The following is a 23513-nucleotide window of genomic DNA, read 5'->3' as shown; positions in this document are numbered from 1 at the left end:
GAACTATTTTTTAGTACTTTGGTATATATTCCAACCCGCAAAACGGCTTCACGAAAGTATTTGTTTATAAAGTTAAAATTTTTCGAATTTTTAAAATCGCTCCAAAAATTATTAAAAAAAAGAAAATTAATATTATAACGATTCTATATGATAGTTAAAGAGTCCAAGTATGTGTAAAAAAATCAGCGCCAATTAAAATGCCTAACTTTAACCCCAGCACTGACGCAAAAAAATAACGACATTTCGCGCTGAAATTTAGTAACAAATTGTCTCATACCAAAACTATCAGACCGATTTCGATCGGGTTTTGGAATTTCGTTTTGTAATCCTTTAAAGTACTTACATGTACATTTATAGTAGAATTGGACAATTTCTTACCTATCAGTTGAACGCTTCAAAATTACCTCGATTTTCATCACTTTCTTACGCTGTTTTGGCTTTCTAGCAACAAAAATATTGAATACGCAGGTCTCAAAACAATTGTGTCTTATAGCAAATTTCATAACAAACAATTTCAGCAGTAATAGTTTTTTCTGTAAACTGCATATTTAAGAAGTTATATTGGAAAATGTTAGGAAAAACACGTGATTTTTGAGTATTTTTGCAGTTTTTAATTTTTTCTGCGAATAGCACAACTTTTTTTCTTGGCGCAACCTTATATTTTCATTGTTTATATTATTTTCGACCGATTTTTACTAATATCTAATCTACGTCAAGCAACAGCCATGCCAATGTGTAATTCTCCTGGACTATAGTTTTATGTCAAAAGTCGCAGAAACACTAGACGTTTTTTTATTACGGTTTCCATGGTAACTAAGCGAGCGTTTTGGTTACTTTGTCGCTCGCCGAGCCTAGAAATCATCTTCTAAAAACGCTTTTTTATAAAAATATGACACTTCAGTTTTCACCTTTATGCTCTAGGCAAGAATTAATGAAATTAGAAATGAAGTTCAAATATTTTGTAAACTTCTAAATGTGTCATAAATATCGTACTCTAACTTTGTAGACAAAGAGACGTTTGAGGAAAATATTTCACTGATAGTAATCAATTTTCAAACGATTAACTAAAAACATACATTTACCACTCGCCGTAAAAAAACTGACAGCATTATTATATAACTTAACGCCAGTAAATGTACACACGTGTACAGAAAAATCGTTAACCAGAAGCAAACATTTAAGAGCTATTTCATGCATCCGCGGACAAAGCATTACTTATTGACAAGGTCCTTGTTAAAGCGTCTGTCCTTTTTATCAACGTCTATGTGAACACAGACAAGTTTGACATAATAATAAAATAATTACAAGTAATGTAAAATTTACTCACTGAAAACTAAACCATAGTTTATATTTAGATAGAAACAAAAGTAATAGAAAAGAACCAGTGAATTAAAAAATGGAAACATAACAATTTAAATACTCCGCAAAGCTACACTAATTTAAAAAATAACTAGGAGATTAAGGAGAAAAGATAAGTACTGTAACTGTATAAACTTTTCTAACTGAGCTTTTTATTATTATATTTGCTAATATTTTATTTTGTTTTTTTTTTCAATTCTTATCAAATTAGTTCAAAATAACCCTTGAATCATCGGGAAAAATGTATCGATGAGCTCCAAATAACTGCCGAAGTTGATGACTTTGTTCTAATAAAGTGAATTCATTTATTGTTTTAATTTTTATGAGTAATAATAAAAAATTTGTTGATTTTAATTAATCCAAGATTTTAAAATTCACTTAATACTATTGTGGATATGACTCAATGTTGGTCGAGGCATTATTCTGATCAATAAACTAACACTCCGATTAAAAAAAGTGATTGATGCTTTATGCAAGTAAATTGGTTTTAAAGGAAACGATATCATTATAGGAATAAGTATGCATGTGAAACAACAACACACTTAAGTAACTAAACATTTTTCGATCTTGAATAAATCATTATTAGATATCGAAAAACTATACGCTTATTTTGCCTAAGTAAACCGAAGAATATGCACTATGCAGTATATACCCAGGCCCGGATCCAGAGGGGGTGGCGATGTGGCGATCGCCACCCCCAAAGCACAACATTTTTTAAAGATCTTCAATTTCTCCAAACGACAACAGGCAGTTAGTCGATATTAATGCAAGTCCCCCTTCCTAACCTACACCTTACGTCATCAAAAAAATAACAACAACAACAACAACAATAATAATAATAATAATAATAATAATAATAATAATAATAATAATAATAATAACAACAATAATAATAATAATAATAATAATAATAATGATAAAGAAGTGCTTTGCGCCACCCCCAAAACCAGTCTCTGGATCCGGGCCTGTATATACCCCGCTGTTACCGTAATTGGTTTGTGGTTGTTTTATGATTTACTTTATGCTGAGAAAGAGAAAATATAATAATAAACGGCTAGCATGCTGTAAAGTATATGTACACACTCGTTTATTTGTGCTATCGATTGGACAATATACTGTAAAATCCACAGGGGTGGGGTAAAAAAGACGAACTTTTATAGACAATAGCTAACAGGTCAAGACAAGAAGGTATATAAAATGAAATAATATTTCGAAAGCTTCATAGGCGCTCTTTACAGAAAATACAAGATTAGATTGGAAATTAAAACTGAAATTTCATGTTTTTTATGCGCTATCAAGCAGGTAGATGTTACAACCAATCAGTCGGCAAGAATACCCTCTCTATGATTCTTAATATGATTGCACAGTTTTTGAAACTAGAACATCCTGAAACATATACGGGCCATTCATTCCGATGAACATCGACAACGTTACTGGTTAATGCAGGAGTTGGAGTTGGAAGAGTTGAAAATGGTCATAAGTTTTGCTCTTCTCATTATTACGCCGATGACACACGATTATATTTATCATTTAAGTCTAGTGAGATTAATGTTGCCCATCAGAATACCAATAGTGAAAATGCAAGTTTAGTAACATTATCTGAAAAGCATTTGTGAATGAACATTTTAACGTTTGTTATTTTATTATATGGTTTTAAAAGTAATCGATAGTTTATCTCAGATATTTTGTATTAATTTTTCATAGACAATATTTTATTGCCGATAGTGATTCATGCTAACCTTGGGTTATTCATTGATCAAAATATTCAGCTTATTCATTCCGTTAATCACATAGTAAATTATCTAAGTCTAAGTGCTGGTTATTTCTTATGTGAATTAGGTTCTTTCCGGCCAAAAGACAACAAGGTCCTTCCACATTAATCAATTTGATATTTTGTGCATTTCTAAGCATTGACTAAATAATAATATTATACATATGGTTAACATATTCGTCACTTGGTTTCATGTTGCTGTCGGCTAAATAAACAGCATGGTGGTTTAATATATGCCAATTCTAATATGGAGATTTCAGAAGACGATTTAAATTTTTAAATTTAATTTTGGTTTCTTGGCCATTCAGGAGGGGGGACAGGTGACCACTTCTGGCTACGCCCTACGCAGCACGTGTTAAAAAGTGTAGACGCTGTAGAGAGAAAGGGCGATAGTTTGGGTACTCGTTCACTCTCTGTCTAATCGTTGAAGAACAGTGGGGAGATCTCGCCCTTCGACTGAACGGCGGCGAGCGTTAGCCAATCACGTGCCTGCGCGAGAGAGGAAGATAGTACCCAAACTATCTCTTTCTCTCTCTGTCACTCGTCTACACTGTCGCCGCCATGTGGTATATGCTCTAGGCCCTCTACAAACACTTGATTTAATAATTTTATTTTTTGTTTTTAAAACATTTTTGTTACTATACACACTGTTATAAAATTCAGTTCAATGAGTATCAACTGTTTTAGGTAGGTAATAAATTATAAGAGATTCCTTATATAAATACCTATATCATATAAATAAATATATATCACTTTACTTAAGTAAGTAATAATTTAAGTACCCAATTTAATCAATTGGAGAAGTACTTATTACAATCCTTAACTAATCCAATCGCTTAAGCATGGAAACCATCATGTTCTATATTTTTCGATTTTTTAGGAAAACTGAAGATAAATTTCTCTAGAATTATAATCGGTGATTCAAAAGCCAAAACCCACACAACCGCGGCTATAAAACTGAACATGGTTAGACCCCAAAATGAGTACATCTGAAATTAAATTTAACAGATTATTCTTTGGTAACTGATACTTTATCAGAATAAAGATCTTACCATTCTGAGTTCGCTAAAATAAACTCCAGTTTTAAACATATAAGCGTATATGAACATTAATGGGTAGTGCAATATGTACACGCTGTAGGTCAGTCTGTTTAGCACTTGATAGAAAGGGAACGATAAAAACCAATTTATTGGACCTAAAATAAAACAGATCATTTAAAACATTGTAATAGATGCACATTGCCTATGAAACACTGAACCATAGTAATCAAGACAGTTTTGTTAGTCTAGATCTAGAAGAACGCTTTCTCGTTAATACCAAAATGTAGATATTTCAAGTTAGGAATAAATTTTAAATCTGTTTTTACCTCCGTATCCGTTTGCACATGCAAACACCACCCATAACAAACAAATGGCCCATACAGGTCTAACGAATCCTATATAGAAGCTGTTTGCCAAAACGTCGTGTTCTGGGTCCCTTAAAGTACTATGCCCTCCATAAATACATGTTAAAATGACAGCTATGCATACCATCCACAGTATACACACTAGGATCTAAAATAGGAAACAGAAAAATTTATTATGCGAAGTATAGTTTTTGTATTCAAGACTGAAGAGAAACAAATGTTTATTATTCAATATTTTTCCAAAGAAAAGAGTGATGTACAGATAATCTTAGAACCGGTGTCCCACTTAAACAGTAAATGGGTTGGATATTGTCCAAAGAAATCTAAGCTTCGACGAAAGTAGAAATCGAAACAAACGGACGTATTCATTTCTCTAATTATGATGTTTTTTTCTCAGATTATCTTAATAATTGGCAATCATAGGGTTTCTAGCAGAGAAGAACTAGTAAATATAACAGTACAAGATACAGAAGACACATCTTATGTGGTTATCAATAACATTACTGAAAGCTAGAGACATAGATACTCAGAGGACATTTGTCATTTCGGGTGTATTCGTGGATTTTTCATTAGATATGCTAATGGAAATCGTACCAATCAAATTGTCGGTGTTAATAAAATAAGAACTGTTCTAAGAGAAATCACTGCATATTTGAAATTCCTGCATCCGAAAGACTACACGATTTTAGCTGATTCTGGGGCAGACAGAAGACATAGATGTTGGAAGTCTACTTCATTGGCTGTCCTTTAGATCGTACAAATTGTTAGCTCTTACTTTTTTATTTTATCTTTCAGGATACCCCAAAGAAAAAACCACACTGAGATCTAATTGATCTTGCTTATCGTATTATTATCCCCCACATAAAAAAATTATTTAGAAAAATGCAATTAGGTTATTATAAAACACATGTAGTAAAATATTTTTCCATAACAATGTATTTATAAACCTATTTAGTAAATTTAATAGTGGAAAAGGATAAATATGCTCTAGTTCCATGGCAATCTTAACTTTGTCAAAAAAAGTGACAAATATATAACGTTTTTCAAGACATTCAAAATGGTCATTCTAAATGCAAGCAGCAAGTGGGACAGATGTTGACATTTATAAAAAAAATACGTCTTACTGACCTTGTTCAGGTTGCGAAGTTTCAAATCACCATGGAATTTTATTCTAGCCAAAATGTATCCTGCTAGTAATCCAATAAACCAAGGTGCTGCTCTAGTATGTGTTTTCATATAGTACAGTGTCATATAATCCCTTGTAGCGTTCCTATAAATCAAATTTGAATATTGCTTTTCTAACTAAACAAAAATAAATATACTTACATGTCCATAATATCCGACAATGCCAAACCTGGCAGTTCATATATGTAAGCAATAGTAAATGGTACTATTATAAACGCTAGTATACCGGCTCCAATAAGGCTCATTCCTATCTTTGGATATTTCCATAGCGGTAGTAAAATCAAAGGAGACAGTATGTATAGTTGCATGTCTATGCTTAGATACCAAGTATGGTCAAGGCACTAAAATGGAAGTTTTGAATATTTTAAGTGTTTTATTACTGCTGATATTACATTTGTAACAATGGGCTAGCATCAGGAGCTTTAGGCGTAATTTAAAAGTTAATAACTCAATGTATGTATTCTACTTACATATATACCATCATTGACATAATTTTGAACGTAAAGCAATGCAGTCCACCAGTACCTTTGGCATCCCTTTTCTAAATAGGATATAGAGTCCCACCTAGGACTTTCACCAACATATCTTAGTAAATGAGCTGTAAATAACACTGCTGCTGCTAGGGCAGGAGTTAGCCTAAAAAATATGTGTGTTAATGGATGTTAAAAAGAAATTTATAACACTGGGTGTTACCTTAGATAACGGTGGAGATAAAACTTAAATATGTTAAACTTTACTCCGTTGTTCATTGCTTTGATGAAACTATAAACAACGAGCAATCCAGACAGGAAGAAAAAAGTATCGACGGATAGAGTCCCATTAGTGATAGTCAAGCTTCTCAAGGTAACTATCCACTGCAAAAGTCATAGTCATCAGAAATAGTGGAAGAAATACAGCAGAATATTTCGAGTTTTTTAAATTTACATTTTATATTACCTCTAAAATATCGATAAAATTCACAACTGGAGCTGCCAGGTACATAGTATAGACATGTCCTATTAACACCCATGTTATACTGAGAAACCTGATTCCATTTAAACATGTTAGTTCGGTAGAGTTTTTGTTGACTCGGAAAAGCTTTTCTCCATTTGAGTACACGGAAAATGCTAGGATGATCGCATAGTGCGGTTCTAAAAATCGTATATCGTTTAAAATCTATGTAAATTAGCTATACAGAGTGTACCTTAACTCGGCTGCCAAACATCTACAGGATGTTATCATTAAAAATAAAACAAGGGTCAATTTCTGATGCCTTATAAAGATATAACAGTTTGAATATGACCTATTAACAATATTCATCTTAAGCTTTGTATAAACTTGAGTATCATGCCAAATAACAAACAGAAAAATGAACCAAAGCCACGAAGGCGTTTGCAGGTTTCAACGAAGCCGCAATCAAGTTTCGGTTTATGAAACTGCAGAAATCTTTTGCTGATGCATTTTCTTCAAACACATGCTGTTGATCCAGGTGCAACTAATCCCCCCACAGATCAAAATTATCAAGTTGGCCAATCATCAGTCAGAAATTATCCATGCATATTCAGATCAGTCCTGATTTACCAAAGTACCAATATAATGGAAATTATTTTAATGGATATAATATTTTCAGGCAATTTAGATCTGTCACTCTGAGAAGCAAGATATTTCAAGTGGTGTGTTCCAAGGTTCAATGCTGAGTCCTATCTTATTTCTAGTTTATGTTTTAGATCTTATAAAGGACCATGCATCGGTATCACTTTTCTATGCCGACGACTTCTTCTCGCATTAAAATTGTAACAAATTTGGTGCTAATACTTCAACAAGTTTAGATTTAAGAAAAAACATTATTAATAGAGCATGTCCAGCCTACTGTATCTTTACAAGGAGATCGTTAACTTCCTGTAGAAGTTTGGCAGTCGAATTAATTACTTCGCATTAGTTTATAAAAAGCACATATTTTTACCTCTCTCCATATAGTTGTAGAACAGATCTAAGGCAGTTGACACTAGCATAAGGAATGCAAAATACGACAGCACGACACTATAAGAATATATTTTTAATCATCAAATCCATATTTACAGAATGTGTACTTACATTGCTGCTATGGCACCGCCAGTGAAAGAGGGACTTAGGTCGTCCTTAGTTTGGCACCTTACGGATACTGACACTGAATCTGTAATTTGATTGGTAATTTCTCTTATATCTTCATCCGAGCAATTACTAGGAAGACATATGGCCCATGTCATTGCAAATTCTAAAGGTCCTGAACTGTCTCCAGATGTACCTTCCAAGGTTACCAGATTTCTAGATAACATCCTAAGACGTTGAGCCTAAATACCCAATAAAATTAACTACCATAAATTAAATTTAATAAAAAATTAAAAAACATTATGATTTGGAGAGGAAATCTACGTTTATAGTACCAGCAATGGTTGCTAGATATTTAGTCGGAAACTATATTTTTACTTACTCGTTTTTCAAGGTCAGCCGTTTCATCATCTACGTCAGTACCCATAAGCGAATCCAAAGGTAATGAGCTTAAACAATATTTTCCCTGAGTAAATCCGTCCTTAGATTCGGTCCCCAGGCACTGACTAAACTGGCCCAATTCACCAAAATTCAAAGAGAGAATTCCAACGGGGATTTTTGAGGAAGCGTCGAACACTGTGGAAACAATTTACGATTCTTATAATACAAACGGCATAAAGCAAATACTACGAAAAAGTTTGTAACCATTTTATACTACACGACAGACTAAGTAACTTTTTGAAATTTATTGTGAGAAAAATGTGTTCAAAAATGTTTTTTTCTGGATTATAGGTCAATTTATATTTACCGTTGTAAAATATTTTATATTGGTTAATGTTTCTAACAAATGAAAGATTTGAGTATATGCTGAAAATAAAGAATTAATTACTTCTCAAAGCCCACATATCTGTAGTCGATTCTAAATTTTCTAGGTAGAGCTGTAGTGCTTCCTGACAGGACTCAGAAATTATAGGATCTTCCGCAACATCTTCATACGTTTGTAATAAGTTTCTGTTGTCTAATCGGGCAGTTGCACTGTGTAGAAAAATCAAAATTGATATCAGAAGGATGCACTTCATTTTAACTTAGAAATTAACAGAACAACCAACACAATTGAGTGCCTTGACCTGTCGGTACCACCCAATATTTATAGGCATTATCAACCATATTATCAATGCATATAAATTAGATTTGACTTGACTTATCTTCCAAAATGAATGTTTCATACCGAGAAACTTTAGCTCAGCGAATCATACTAAGGATATAATATTTATAATTCCTCTAGTAGTTGTTGGAACACGGTTCAATAAGTTGTCCCAAATTATGTCTAGTCAACTTATTCCTTACTTGCCTATTAAGGGTGCCATATTCTTTAAATAGTGTTTTCCACAAAGACAAATAATTTCAAACATTTAAATAACTGAGTAATCTAAAGCTTATCAAATAATAGGAATGTTATGTCATGCCATCTGGCTATTTTCAAAGACGCCGCAGTAAAACGAATAAACAGGTGCAAAAAACCATCAAACCATCAAGGATTTAGGTACTGAAATCTACGAAAATACTAACTTTTTTATATATAACTCTACATGTAAATATTCTTATAACATTTACTTGCTTAGTCCTACATATAAAATTGTTTACTTTTATTTATAAGTACGTGAAAATAATTGTTAAAATGTGGGGTTAGGATAACAGCAAACGCATGTTTTACAAACGCTTTTATTTTAGTTATTATTTTATTTGAGTAAATTTAAATAGTACCAATGAATAAACAGAACACCAAGGATTTTATTTTTGTGCTTACTTTTGTTCTACATGTTTTACTTTTCAAGATTTCAGTACCTAAAAACGCCAGAAATTTGACTATTTCTCAGCCAGGAATATGGCCACCTTAACAAATTATCGTCTTGATATTTATGAGTTCATCAAAACGAAAAACTATCGCACGGGCCGTAAAAATATTAAGACCACTAAAATATTTAGTTAATCAAGGTGGGTAAAGTCCGTAACAGAACGTTAATCACCAAATTTCCTGAAATCTATCCTATCTCTGTTGTAAAATATTGGTGAAATTCCAGTTACTTTAGAATTTGTTGCTTTATAATTATATATTTCCTGCTGCATTTCAAACTGTCTACAAAGAATAAAAAGATTATCTAGATGGATTAAAATAGAAATAAAATTTGTTCCAAGTTATCAATTTGTAATAAATTAGGCTTATCCAACACCTGCACGACTACAGTTCTCTAAAAAGCTATAATTAGTGCCATTAATCAACCACCACTATGTATAAAAGCCATTAACTATTTATTAGTGTGTATCGACGTGAATCTCAATTATAGGGAAAAGAAAATAACCTAAAAGAACCCGAGTTCTTTAATTTTCAGAGAAAAGTGTTAAATTCGTAAATTTTTGAAGAATTTTGCATAAACAAACAAAAAATAATAAATAATTGCACAATGCACAATTTGTTAATGGTCTTCGTACTCAGTGTCTGGGACTTCATACGACCACAAACAGCATTGAGCCCTGTTTAGCACATGCCCATACAATCCATAAAAGGGATAATTGATTATAGGGAATTACTACAGTATTTAAATTTTAATATTTTGGGGCGTAGAACTCGATACAATTTTTTATTTTATTTGAAAACACCAAGTACAAATCTTCTTCAATTTGCTTATGTGTTCGAATTACCACCGTAATCAGAATCATCTTGATATTTTCTGCTATAATGCTCTTTATAAAGATGTATCCTCAATAGATGATGTCATTATTTTATGTATTTATTTACATATTATTTTTAGACGTAGAAATTTTTCTGTTTTTGTTTTTTTTTTTTGTTGACAAATGTATTTCCAATTTGTATTTTACTTGTGTTAATGTAATGTAATTGTATTTGTTTCATTTTAATCTGTATTTTAATTAGTCTAGTGCTTTGTTTGTATTTTCTTAAATTGTTATTTTTATGGTTTCTTTGACTTGCTACCATAATATGTTATGTATTAATGTAGACCAGTAAATATTCTATTCTATTCTATTGTACCTATTTTATAATTGGATTCTGTTTTCTCTTTTATTTCTTTAATCCTTATTATCACTTTATTTATCTAATTTTTTTAAAGAATTTATTTATTGCGTAAGAAATTTTGAGTTGTTTGTTAGATATTCATAAATCAATTAAATTAAATGTCAAATAATTTGCAGAATAATGCAATAAATCATTTTATTAGAAATGATTCACGTGACATATTTTGATAAACGGTGGGTACAAAGAGACAAAATTTTGTTCTCACCTAGATGGTATGAAATAAAAAGAATGGGAGCAAACAATTAAATTTTATACCCATTTTGGCATTTTCTTTGATTCCTCAAATTATAAATTTATATATATGTATACATATTTCCATTTTTAACATTCTGCAAGTTTGAATTTGAAGTAAAGTAAATCAGAGTAAAATTATTATATAATTTAAATGTGTTTTTGTGATAGAAAAGACGAATTTCCTAATCTAGTTGCAATAGCCATATAATATCTAAAATTCCTGATAAAATATTTTTTTTGTTAGAAGCTTCATGTGTTTTAGGGGGAAAAATAGGAATTATTTAACTTCATTTATTTGAACCCTGATTTCATTTCAGCTTGAAAATAAATTCACACAATAAATAGTTACAATCTTTAAGACACTTTTTTCTCTCTCTCTGTCTGTCTGTCTGTATCTCGCTCTCTTTCTCTCTCACTCCCTTTATATATGCCTCAAATTATGTCCAGTCAACTTATTTGTGTTTCCTTATGCTAATTATTGCCTTTAAATGTATTATTTTACGAAGTTTTTTATTTCCATAACGATCCTTTGGAATTTTCAGTGAAAGAGAAAAGCATTGTTAATAGAACTTTTAATAATGATTCACTAGATTAAAATAACAAGTTTTGTGGAAATAGAATGACTTCCACCATAATGGAGAAGATAACAAATCCATCAGGTCTGAAACGAATAAAATGCAGTAAAAAGGCATAGTGAAACTGCAATTCTGATGGTAGGATGCATATTAAGAATGGATAAGAAAAAGCAGCAGATTACAAAACAGAAATGGAGATGATGAAATACTTAATACAGACTTTCTTTCTAAAAAACAGTTGACCAAGACATTTATAAATGTAGATTTTGTACAAAATATTAAACGAAACCTAGAAACTGCCTAGACCTGGATATTCTAAATTCATCAGTTGAGCTAACTGGGTGAAGTCCATATCTCAACAAAATTTTGATAAAATGCCAGTCACTTTGGACTTTGTTACTTTATTATATATTTGCTGCTGCATTCCAAACTGTCTACACAGAATCAAAAGTTATCTAAATAGATTAAAATAGAAATAAAATTTCTAATAAATTAGTTTTATCCACTACCTGCACATGAATGGTTACCTGAATTTTTTATTTCTTCAAGAAAATTTTAAAGTATTGTACTTTTAAGGACATCTTTACGATAATTAAATAAAACAAACGAGTTACTACATAATTTGCAACATCTGTCGATTAAATCAAATTTAACGTGTCATTTTGCTTACTAATTCTCCAATGTGATTGCTCTGATTTTACTAGATATAAACTTTAACTTGTTATCAATAAATGCTCTGGTTGGTTACAGTCCATATCTGATCATTAACCGGCAATTTTTCTGCAGCCTATATTGTCACAGTCAGATGCTACTATCTCGATCGTCTGGGACATTGGTGTTTTATTGTTTTATGGGTATTAGTCAGAGCAACCGCATTTCTCCATTATCTACCTAAAATCTTATCTAAAAATCAGTTATATTAAAAATTATTTGGATGGATTAATATCAAAATCGGCAGAAACCATTGCAAATCATGTATAATTTAAAATAATTTAGTATTGTATTAAAATAGCTTTAATTTAAAAAATTTTAGTATTAAGGTGTAATTTCAAAATTCTTATTTATACAGGGTATCCAGAGAATATTGGAAATAAAGGGATTGATATGAACGAAACCATTTATCTTTTGAATACATCGAATTACATTTAAAAATATAAACATAAATGATTGCAGAATAGCGCGTAACAATGATATTTATGAACAAAACTCTATGCGTAGGTACTAAGATAATGTTTTGTATCGATTGTTGCTATAAATTAATCAATTAAAAAAAAAATCTACTCGATTTAGAACTTCGTGATCTAATCATTTTCCAATAATTTTTCTTAAAGAATAAGTTTTTTAACAAAAATATTAAAAATTATTACATTTTAATAGCTGCCTGGTCTAATTCACGTAATATGTGAAAAATACAAAATAGATTTTCTTTATTGGACAAAAATGTTAAATACTTATGTACTTACCTGTCAATGTGACTTATCTAATGAAAAACAAATAATGGAGTAATGAAGATACTCCAGGTACAACAAATTGAGATTTCAAATAAATTAAAAAAATCTTAAATGGAAATGTTATATAGAAAAATACCTTATTAGAATAATTGATTTATTAAAATATTAAATAGTATTCAAATTATAATGAATCTTTTACTTCTCGTGTACGTTTTCACTTCTAAAGGAAATTGTCCTACTTTTAAAAAGATAAAAATATAAAATTTGCATTAAACCTGGTAGTAAATTTAGGACAGTTCTTATACTGTGTGTCTACGGGTGTATGCATTATAAGTAGATATTTTTGAATTGGTTCGATTTTATAAAATCGTCAAATCATTGTTCATATCTTCAAGATCTTGTTAAAATTAATTACCTACCTACATTTCTAAATTGCTTTGAATTATTATATCATTTTTCTATCAAATGAAATAGAAAGATTAGACAGAATAGATACTTTTTATTGTCCACAGCTGTATATTAAACTTAATTTATTTACCACTTGCCATTCCTTTCCTTTACTGAAGCTTCTAAACTTTACTTTGTTTAAAACTATTTTATATATTTATTTTCAAAAGAAGTACTTCTTGAAAAATATTTTAGAGAAAAATGAATAGTGACTCAAATACATATTAAATTTTATGTATCACAATAAAGAGGTTTGTGTTACCTACTATTATCTAAAATAGTGCTAGTGCTGGATTAAACTATCTTAGTAATTATATTTTATCAAGAAATTTATTGTCATTTTATAAATGTCATCATTAAAGAGAACTAATACGGTATTGCGAAAATATTCCACCTAGACTTTAGAGTCAATATTACAACAATAGAAACACTGTGGATATATTAGTTTGAAAAAGATTAAAAATTAAAAAACGATCTATTCATCTTTGAAGTATATAGGTTAGGCTCTCATAGTAATGAAAATGTTTAGCTGTAGGTATATTACCTTTTTTTTAATCAAGGTAAGCCTTGAGGACTAGGATGACATAATTTTTTACACAATTTTCTCAAGGTGCGAAAATCACTTGTTCCATAGACAATCTTCCAGAGGTTATCTTCAATCTCTCACACTCGACTTAGCAAGATCGGTATCCCCAGACTTGAGAACCGTTATGTAATCATAGAATCCAGATAGAACTGCTTTTTTCAATTTTTTATGATTTAATCAATCAAACTATAGATATAGGCACTTAGATACCTATTAGGCTATTGATTATAGGATTTTAAAAGGAACTATGAAGTTCACGATATTTTATTACGTCGTTCAAATGGTCATTTTAGATGAAAAAACCTCGGAGTGCTTTAAATTAGAGGATGGAAATTGGAGATGGTGAAAATGCACCCCTTTCAGTTTTTTAATTGTAGCTCGAAAACGAAGCAAAATTTTGCTATAGTTCATAGGAAAAATTATTTAGAGAATTGAATTTCCTATCGAAGACTTATTAAAAAAATAATTTTATGTAAAAAATCGTTAATAAACTATTTGAAAGATTTTTTGAAAGCACAATAAAGTAAAAAAAAATGTGAACTTTCAATACGTCATTATATGTTCATCATCACATATTCATAATCGTTTTTTTTTTTCGTAAAGTGAATTTTTTTAATCTACTATCCTCTTGATAATGGGCAAATCCTTTCTCTCAAGATTTACAAATTTCGATCTGAAATGTGACAAACCGATTGCTGGTAATAAAATATGAAATAACAACCAATAATACTACTGAAAAATGGGAAGGATGAATGAAATAAATGTAAATACAAGCAACAACATAACCACATTTATTAAACAAGTTCCAAGAAAAAAGTAGATTTATGACAAAACTTAATTAAATAATATAAAAACATTAGATTTTATAATAATTTAAGAGCACTACCAAAAATAAAATACCATTAGCGTAATTAAATATGTTAATAGAGAATAGATATATAAAATGGATAGGAAAAGTCAAACATATGTTGATGTTACAGCATACTGAAAAATTGAATTAAACCAAATAAAAAAAGTTGTTCCGCTGTGTGTAGATAAAAAGACTGAAAATAACGCTTGTGTAATTTTCAAAACAACTTCATTATAGATAACCTAGACTAGAATTATGATATAACCTCGAAATATATCTATAATTAGTATTAGTAACATGTTCTTAAAAAGCATTTAACGAATTTGAAACGAAACATATTTTGTTGGACTATTCAATTCATTAACAAAATTAAAACGTCACAATGTTGTTAAAATATAATCTTAGTCCGCAACATAAAGTCACAAGACAGTCATGAAGTGCATATACAGGATGGTCTGCTATAAGTGCACCTCATCTTTCCTCCTTTATTTTTTGATATAATAAAATTGGGTTAAGAAAAAATTATTAAAACAAGTTATGAAGACAATTGAACATAAGATTTTTTCAAGCCGAATACCCAGTATATTTTTACAATTTTGAATAGAACATTTTTTTATAATGGGGTCATTCAATAAATTTTCAAAAACGTTCTTATTTTGTATACACAAAGTATTGCTCATGATTAGGCGATCCTGAAAATTTCAAATCAATCCGTCAAGCGGTTTTCAAAATACATGATTTTTAAAATGCGAATATTTGTCTTGGCCGTGGCAATGCAATGACGTCATCGCATGGGACGGTCAGCCTACTTCCAGATAATTTCTGCGTCTACAGAATGTTTTAGCGTTTGTGCATATTAAGTTCAAAAATTGGATGCAAATTTCGTAAAAGAAGATTCTTCTAATTTGTCAGAAGTAGGTTTGATAATGGTTATGGATTTTTTTTAATAAAAAACCACGACTTTATCAGTTCTGAGATGAGAGGAGTGAAAATGCAAATGTACGTTTCAATAACATCTAAAGCTTCTATAAAGTATGTTTGTAGCGAAAGTTTTGATGTTTTTATACATTAAGAATAGTAAATAAGAATAAGGATTTTACGTTTAAGTGGACTAAACCGTTTCTGCCACAGGTTTCCTAATCAAACACAAAATTCTTATCACTATTTTTATTCCCATGGAAACTACATAAAATCTACTTAATTTCTTATATAATAATAAAATATTTATTATGTATTTTTATATATATGGGGAACAATACAATATTTGGAATTTTTTTCTGTTCTGTCTTCCATATTGCTAAAAAAAATCGGTATCTTAACGTACTTTTAATCGAAATTTAACACGCAACTAAAACCCGACTACCCGACTGACTGACAACACACGTAAGCATGTGGCATCGATTTCCCATGCGGTGACGTCACACTCGCCGGTTCAGCGGATACTCACCCCAGTTCATTTTTTTTTGGACGACTTGTAGGCGATATAAAATTCTAATTTTTTGCAGAGAACCTTAAAATTGCAATATCTTTCCGTTGCGCGAATAAAAAAATTTGCTGAATGAGCCCATTACAGTGGTATAACATTTGATGGAATAATAAGGAATATATAGTCAAAAGAATGTGCCATTTATTTTATATCATATATGTTTAAATCTCTAAAAATATCGGTTATATGTGCAGCAACCAAAATGTAATTTATCTCCAATTTTACCAACTCAGAAATGTTAAGAGTTAAGATTTCCCAATGCGAATAATTCCAAATGACAATTTCATATTCCCCCCTTAAAATAGGTTTCGCGACTAACAACTTACCTTTAGACAGAAAATATGCCATGCAACATTTATTCTTACATGTTTTTACATCTGAAAACTCGATACATAAAAACCAGGGAGGAACACTTCTGGTGGAACACCCCGTACAGCAGATTTGCTTTTTCATATTCACAAATTCTTTAATCGGTATATAAGAGACAAATTGTCAGCTGCTATCGTTCCATGTGATTTAATTTAATAAAAATAATAGTTTCAATTCTTACCAACCCGTCTTTTTAAACATTTAAAGCAAACACCTTAAGGCATTTAATAATTATTATTATTATATATTTCATTCTATGAAGCTGCAAACTTATTTACATAGCAAAAAATGTGAACAGGATTCAAAAATCAAAATGAAAAAAATTTAAGAGAAAATTAACGCAATACCACATGGATATATTTAATCTGGTATTAAAAATTTCGCTCACAAAATTTTATGCTATTAATGTTACCTAAATTTCAACCTTGACCCTTGCAATTGAAATTTACATCCGACCACATCAAGCTGCATAGTTAATTGTACGTGAAAAAATGTATCAGTATATTTGATCTATAAAAGGAAAGACAGAAAGGCACATGAATTTAAGTGATATCTTCTAAGTAGCAGTATATCTAAATTCAGTGATTGTAGTATTTTGACACACTCGTTACCTGAAGTGATAGAATGAAATATACATATCCGTATGTAGAAACTAAAACTGATCCTTTGTTTTGTAAATGTTTTGACTATTACCCTCAAATTCGCAGATATGTAGGCAGAGATTTCCTTAAAAAATATTAATATATAGAGTCTGTACAATGTTTGTTTTTGTTGAGAGGGCCAATAAAGTTCTGTTATCCGAACTACTGTAACAATTTACCGCAGCAGAGGCAGTGACGCAGGGCTCTTCTTGGAATTCTATGTCAACAAATATCGTACAGACTGCACTTTTCTCTAAAAATATCAAATAAAAGACATATTTTTTGATGTTCGAATGACATAAACCAATAAATTACATATAGCGATGATTTCCTAGTACCTTGGCACCATCATCCACTCGCAAAACTTTACTGATAAATCACCATAAAATATGTGCATATATTTTTAATCTTACTCCTACAAATAAAGTTAACAAGTATAAACAACAAAATTGTAGCAGTTGCGTCATACTTTAACCCAATTTAAAAAATTAACGCTAAAAACATAACATGTACATTTCACCCTTCACACAAACGAAAACAACATTTTGGCCATTCGGTTTTGAAAGTGTTTGTGAAAGTTCTAGTGTTGCTCCTCAATATTCCTTTACATTCCGGCGGGCTTTGGAATATTTGTATTGTAGGCTCGTATAACTTCTGTTTGCGAAACGGCGCCTCCTTCTTCTTGTGAGAATGCGAATCCATCTATAAACATCTGTGATTAAAAAAATTGGCTGCCCTGGTCCTAAATGCGAATCTAGGGGAGTGTGGTTGAAACAATACATCTGTTTACAAAGGTTCATACTTTCACGTTCAGTGAAACTTCAAATATATTACTTCATTTTGATAATGAAGCGTGGGAACCACACCACAGCGGATAATTTCTGGAGAATATAGAGAGCATTTTTGTGACTATAAATTTCAAACGATATTTCTATAAAAAAAGAATAGGGAATAAAAATTAAAGCAATACCAAAACATAAAAAATAAATTTACACATAAAAGTAAAATATAAATGTAAACGAAAAATATAAATGTAAATTAAGTAGTTGGTAAAGTACAATACACAAAATGGTTAAAAAAATGTATGGTAAATGATAAATATATCAATTGTTGAGGCCATATTAGTAAACATGTTACACAACATAAAATGCAAAAAGGAAACTGTTTACATTAGTTTTTGTTGTTGGCAAGTAAAATGTATTTATCTGTTGGGAGACTACACTGGATACAGGTTATCCCACTAAGGTCGACGAAGTACGATATTAGAGAAGTATAGGCTCTAGCTAGAGCTTCAAGAATAAAAATTTGGTAAATAAATTGACCAAAAGAAGTCGCTGGAAATAGTTTCTAAGTTCGTAGCTCGGCTTTGCTCGATTTTGCTCGCTAATTTGCGAATAACTTAATAACGAAAAAATATATCGAACCCTTTTTGGTGTCAAAATGTAGCTATTCTTATGCTCTTCAAACTAACCTATAAAAAGTTTTATCCTGCTATTTCACTTTTTTAAGAAAACGTGAAACAACCTAAACACTTGCGTTAGAAATTTCAAACTTACACTACATTTATCAATTTTTTGTGCTAAATTCATTTATGTAAAGAAAACTATAGCATTGCATTTAAAATTTTTGAGGAAAATCCATAAAACGGCATTCTTTTGAAATAACGCCATCTATAGGTTTCCATATTGAGGTAAATGACATTACGCATTCACCATGAGATAAAGCATGAAAAGACCTTTCCAACGAGGTATAACACTATAGGCTTTCGATGAGCCAATCCTTAAAAAAATGTATGTTTCTGATCAGACATTAGGGGCTTCCCCCACACCTTCTGTCGAGAAATAGAACAAAATATCAATAACAGAAGTTATGCGCAATAAATCCGGTTATCCTTCTTTGTACTATTTAATATAGTTGAATAGGAAACATTTCTGAGAAAAATTCAATTTTAGGTTTTGGTATGTATACTGCGCCCCCTAGCGACCGAGCTACGAACTTGCAAACTATTTCCAGCGATTTCTCTTGGCCGATTTATTAATCAAAATTGTTTTCCCGAAGTTCTAGGGCCTCTACTTTCCCAAATATCGTACCTCGCCGACTTTAGTGGGACACCCTGTATATGTTGACGTTACATAGTATATCATTGCAATCAATTTGGATATTTAACAACTTAAATAGAGAACAGAATGTTTTGGTAATAACATTCAATATGTGATTACTGAAAGATAACTTATTTACTGTCAGATATCGTCCTTAGATCGCAGTAGATTTTTCGTCTCTCTGGAAAATTGTTGTTAATATGATAATTAAACACTTTGTCATCTTACAATAAACTGTCTCTATTTAAATAACCAACTAACTGTCTGTATTTAAATAACTATTATCATTTATAAAAAAACTAAATAATAATGGCCCCAAAACTGATCTTTGAGGGACTCCTTAATAGGTTTTTACCTCCATAGGCTTAAAACAAAAATATACCTCATACTGAATTGTCTTAATTAATAACTATCTAATTAAGTCGATCAGAGAATCCAAATGATTTTAATTTATTCAACTAATATACCGTGGTTAACTCTGTCAAAAGCTTTGAAAAAGTCAGTCTCTTAATCTTGAGAGAAAAATTCAATTACACCAGTATTAAATTTAAGTATGTATAACTATGAACAAAATTTAATTTTGTAATTAAAACACGATTTTATCCATCAGTTTATTAAGGAAAAACAAATTTTCATTTGTTTTTATTCAAAACTTCTCTATATTTACCTAAAATCATCCCCTAAAAACATTATAGATCCCACATGTCATTACCGAAATATATTTGTGACAATTTCATCGGTCCCCACTGAAAAAATTATTTTTTTCGCTGCTTTCTTTGATGACCATACTATGAACCTATTTCTGCATTTTTGCAGCTGAAAACCTTTGAAACGAGATGTAAGAGGGATGTTTTTATTATTTAACAAGATGTACTGCAAGCAAGGACCATTAAACAAAAATATCTACAGTGAAGGTTAGTAGTTGCTAATTTATTAAATTATTAAACAACCTGTCTTAAAAAAACTGTCTAATACTTCATATACAGTGTAGGAAAGTACGGATGGTCTATCAGAAGTTACGTGAGAGCGATAAAGTAAGCCATAGAAATCCATGTGATAGACAAGGATGGCTATAATAAAGGTATCTAATAGTCAACGCCCATTTCGCCCTTCCACAAATAAGAAGTGAATCTTATTTGTGGAAGGGCGAAATGGGCGTTGACTATTAGACGCCTTCATTATAGCCATCCTTGTCTATCACATGGATTTCTATGGCTTACTTTATCGCTCTCACGTAACTTCTGGTAGACCATCCGTACACTGTATAATAAAATAAAAATTTCCTACACTGTATAATAGAAAAACTGTATGAAAATATGTTTAATAAATTGATGACATATGTTCTAATAAACAATAATTGCAAAAAATCATACATACATCGCAATACGTCAGTGGGTAATATATTTTTCATATAGGATGAAAAACTAATTTTTATAGGATTATTCGCTACCCGTTTTAGTTTCATATGGACTCTGTTCCTCAAAGCTTGTTTTTTTTCTTCTTGTGTGGAAACATCTATCAATTCCGATTTCACATTTCAGCTTGCTAGGGTTAATTTACAAAATATACATCTTAATTATGAAAGCACCCTTAATTTTTTTATGGAGTAATCCTTAAATAACTTGGAAAATTCAAAAGCTGATCCTAGAACTCATCTTGAGCCCAAATCAACTGTAATTTTTAATAAAATAAGACTTGAATACGCACAATAATAATACATTTGAGAAATTTTAATTTAGAATGATTTAAATTTTCTCAAGGAATAAACTATAGTACGATCGTATTCGATGCAAAGTAATAAATCATTGCCTGTCAAGGGAATCAGTGCAACACATTTTATAGGGGGTTTTGAAGATTGAATAATTTCTTTATGTATTATGGATTAACAGTTATATATTTATGAAGGACAAAATGAAAAACAAAGGCATCTCCTTCGCACATTGGGCGGCAGGACAACAATACATTTATTACTCCCTTCATTATCCCTCATATGACTTGTGTCTTGTGTTTTTTGCGGCGGCGCGCGTGCCGGCCTGGCGTGGTCAGTTTCGTTTCGGTTGTATTGGTGCTGCGTGTTTCTCGCTCGCGATATTTGTGAGGTTATAACTGTTATAAGTGCAATTATATTTCTTTCGGGCTATATGTGTGTTTCGCGCTATTATTTGAGAATTTGTGAGTGAAATCATATTTCTTGTGCTCCGTAACAAAAGTGTTTTTAGTGTTTTATTTGTGTGCTGTGTGTGTGTTTCGGGCTGTTGTTTGTGAATCGTGAATGCTATTATATTTTCTGTGCTAGTGAAGTGAAGTTTTTTGTATTATTATTGCTCTGTTGTCGTTATATGGATAAATGGAGGCGGTGCCTGGATGTTCGCGAGCCGGATGTACTGCTGTGGGTACAAAAAAATCTATATTAAGTTACAGAGAAAAAACGATAATATTAAATGTCTATAACCCTTTAGAAAAGGATCATCCCATGAAACTGAAGACTGGTTTGGTGGAAATGTGTTCTAGATATACTGGAGTAAGCGAATTATCTGTTTTCAAAATTTTAAGAGAGAAGAAAATTGAAGGAGACGTTAAGAAACCTAAAAAAGGGGGTGCAAAGAAGAAATTAATATTAAATGAAGATGAGAAAAATGCAGTTTGGCGTACAGTACATAAATCATAGAATTTATATTTTGTTTATAATTTGTTAACATTTCTTGTTTGATAGAAAAATAACTTATTTTGTTGAGATTGGTAGAGAATTGTTGTTAGTGTTTTCATTTGATAGAATCATATCATAGGATTTATATTTTGTTTTCATTCTGTAAATATTTATAGTATATCTGTTATACAAGGTTTTTGCTTTGAAACTTCGTTCTCCTTATAAAAAAAAGAATCGTAATGGGGTGCGATGAAGAGATCAGTTCACGTCTGGAACCCTGTTCCTACAAAAATCCCTTTATTCTCATAAACTATTTGTTTTAAATGTAATTTATTATAAATCCAATTCGTTATTTAAATTCCACATATGTACTACATTTCACCTCTGTACGCGCCACTGTTTATTGTTCCCTGCTCTACGATCAAGCTCGCCAGGTTAGTATTTGACGTATAACCGACCACTTCGTACACTCGATGCACCTGGCCGACTACAGCTAGTACCAGAACACAGTGCGTATGCGGCGGTATTTCAGATTTTACATTCAATTTCATTTTAAATTTGAAACGGTTCATCTTACGCCTCCTAAAAATGATGACACGATTTTCCTTTGATAAAAGACCGACAATTTTTTGCTCTACTTTGCATCGTATACGATCGTACTATAGCGTATAAATACATACTACCTATGTGTCATAAAGCAAATATACAGGTTTCAATTAAGTGAATATGTCAATCTTTATAGAGTGCTTTTCTCTCTGTCAAGCCGCTATATAAAAAGCAATAAAACCAATAAGCGTCCTACTGGTGTTGTAATTCGTATTGGCTATATTATCCCTTCTATTCATACAAGCTATAAAATCTTGGAATCGAAAAATAGAAGCACCAGAAAAATTAAGTAACTACAAATTCATACAGGGAGTCCCAATATTCTGTGCACAAAATGAAACGATTTAACTAAATTGACAATACAGGCTGTTACAAATTCGCTTCTCACTACAGGGATCTCGGAAACGGTAAGACATACGAAGTAGCTTAAATGGGGGCAAAGTGAATACATTGAGGATGAATTTTTAGAGACAAAACGTCTGAATTTGGTTCGAACTGAGGCAGTACAGTAGTATTGGGGGTCATGAAGGCTTGCAAAAAATGGAATAAAATTTCCAAGGGCGTATTTAAAATATGAAGTTGATGATGGTCCTAGAGAGACAAAACGTTACATATAAAAATTGATTATGCCATTCGAGAGAGCAAAAAGTTGCCATGAGAAAGTGTTATTCTCTTTCCAATATCACCTCAAACAAGGCAAA

General features: G+C 31.0%; 2 protein-coding genes across 10 annotated transcripts in view; both read right to left on the bottom strand.

Annotated features, from left to right (window-relative positions):
* Nucleotides 1-3832: 3832 nt before the first annotated feature.
* Nucleotides 3833-16798, bottom strand: LOC108908979 (O-acyltransferase like protein). Its single transcript, XM_018713183.1, has 14 exons — nt 16777-16798; nt 14196-14263; nt 8617-8800; nt 8170-8363; nt 7794-8029; nt 7663-7739; nt 6657-6850; nt 6414-6574; nt 6191-6356; nt 5862-6061; nt 5664-5805; nt 4497-4683; nt 4183-4325; nt 3833-4119 (listed from the first exon to the last, which is right to left on the bottom strand). The coding sequence occupies exons 1-14, from the start codon at nt 16796-16798 to the stop codon at nt 3967-3969; spliced, it is 2127 nt and encodes a 708-aa protein (XP_018568699.1). The 3' UTR covers nt 3833-3966.
* The window catches only part of LOC108909013 (probable phospholipid-transporting ATPase IA), a 53424-nt gene continuing 46547 nt past the window's right edge, over nt 16637-23513 (bottom strand). For all 9 annotated transcript variants that reach the window (XR_002763021.1, XM_023454891.1, XM_018713221.1 and 6 more), the window contains one exon: nt 16637-18162. Coding sequence is in view for 8 of the 9 variants with exons in the window: in XM_023454891.1 (XP_023310659.1) it covers nt 18065-18162 (98 nt within the window). In the remaining variant the exon portion in view is untranslated. The remainder of the gene's footprint in view (nt 18163-23513) is intronic.

Source organism: Anoplophora glabripennis, unplaced genomic scaffold (assembly GCF_000390285.2).
Source record: "Anoplophora glabripennis isolate ALB-LARVAE unplaced genomic scaffold, Agla_2.0 scaffold72, whole genome shotgun sequence".
Lineage (NCBI taxonomy): Eukaryota > Metazoa > Arthropoda > Insecta > Coleoptera > Cerambycidae > Anoplophora > Anoplophora glabripennis.
Note: the sequence above shows the minus strand (reverse complement) of the source record. Positions and strands in the feature narration are given on the sequence as shown.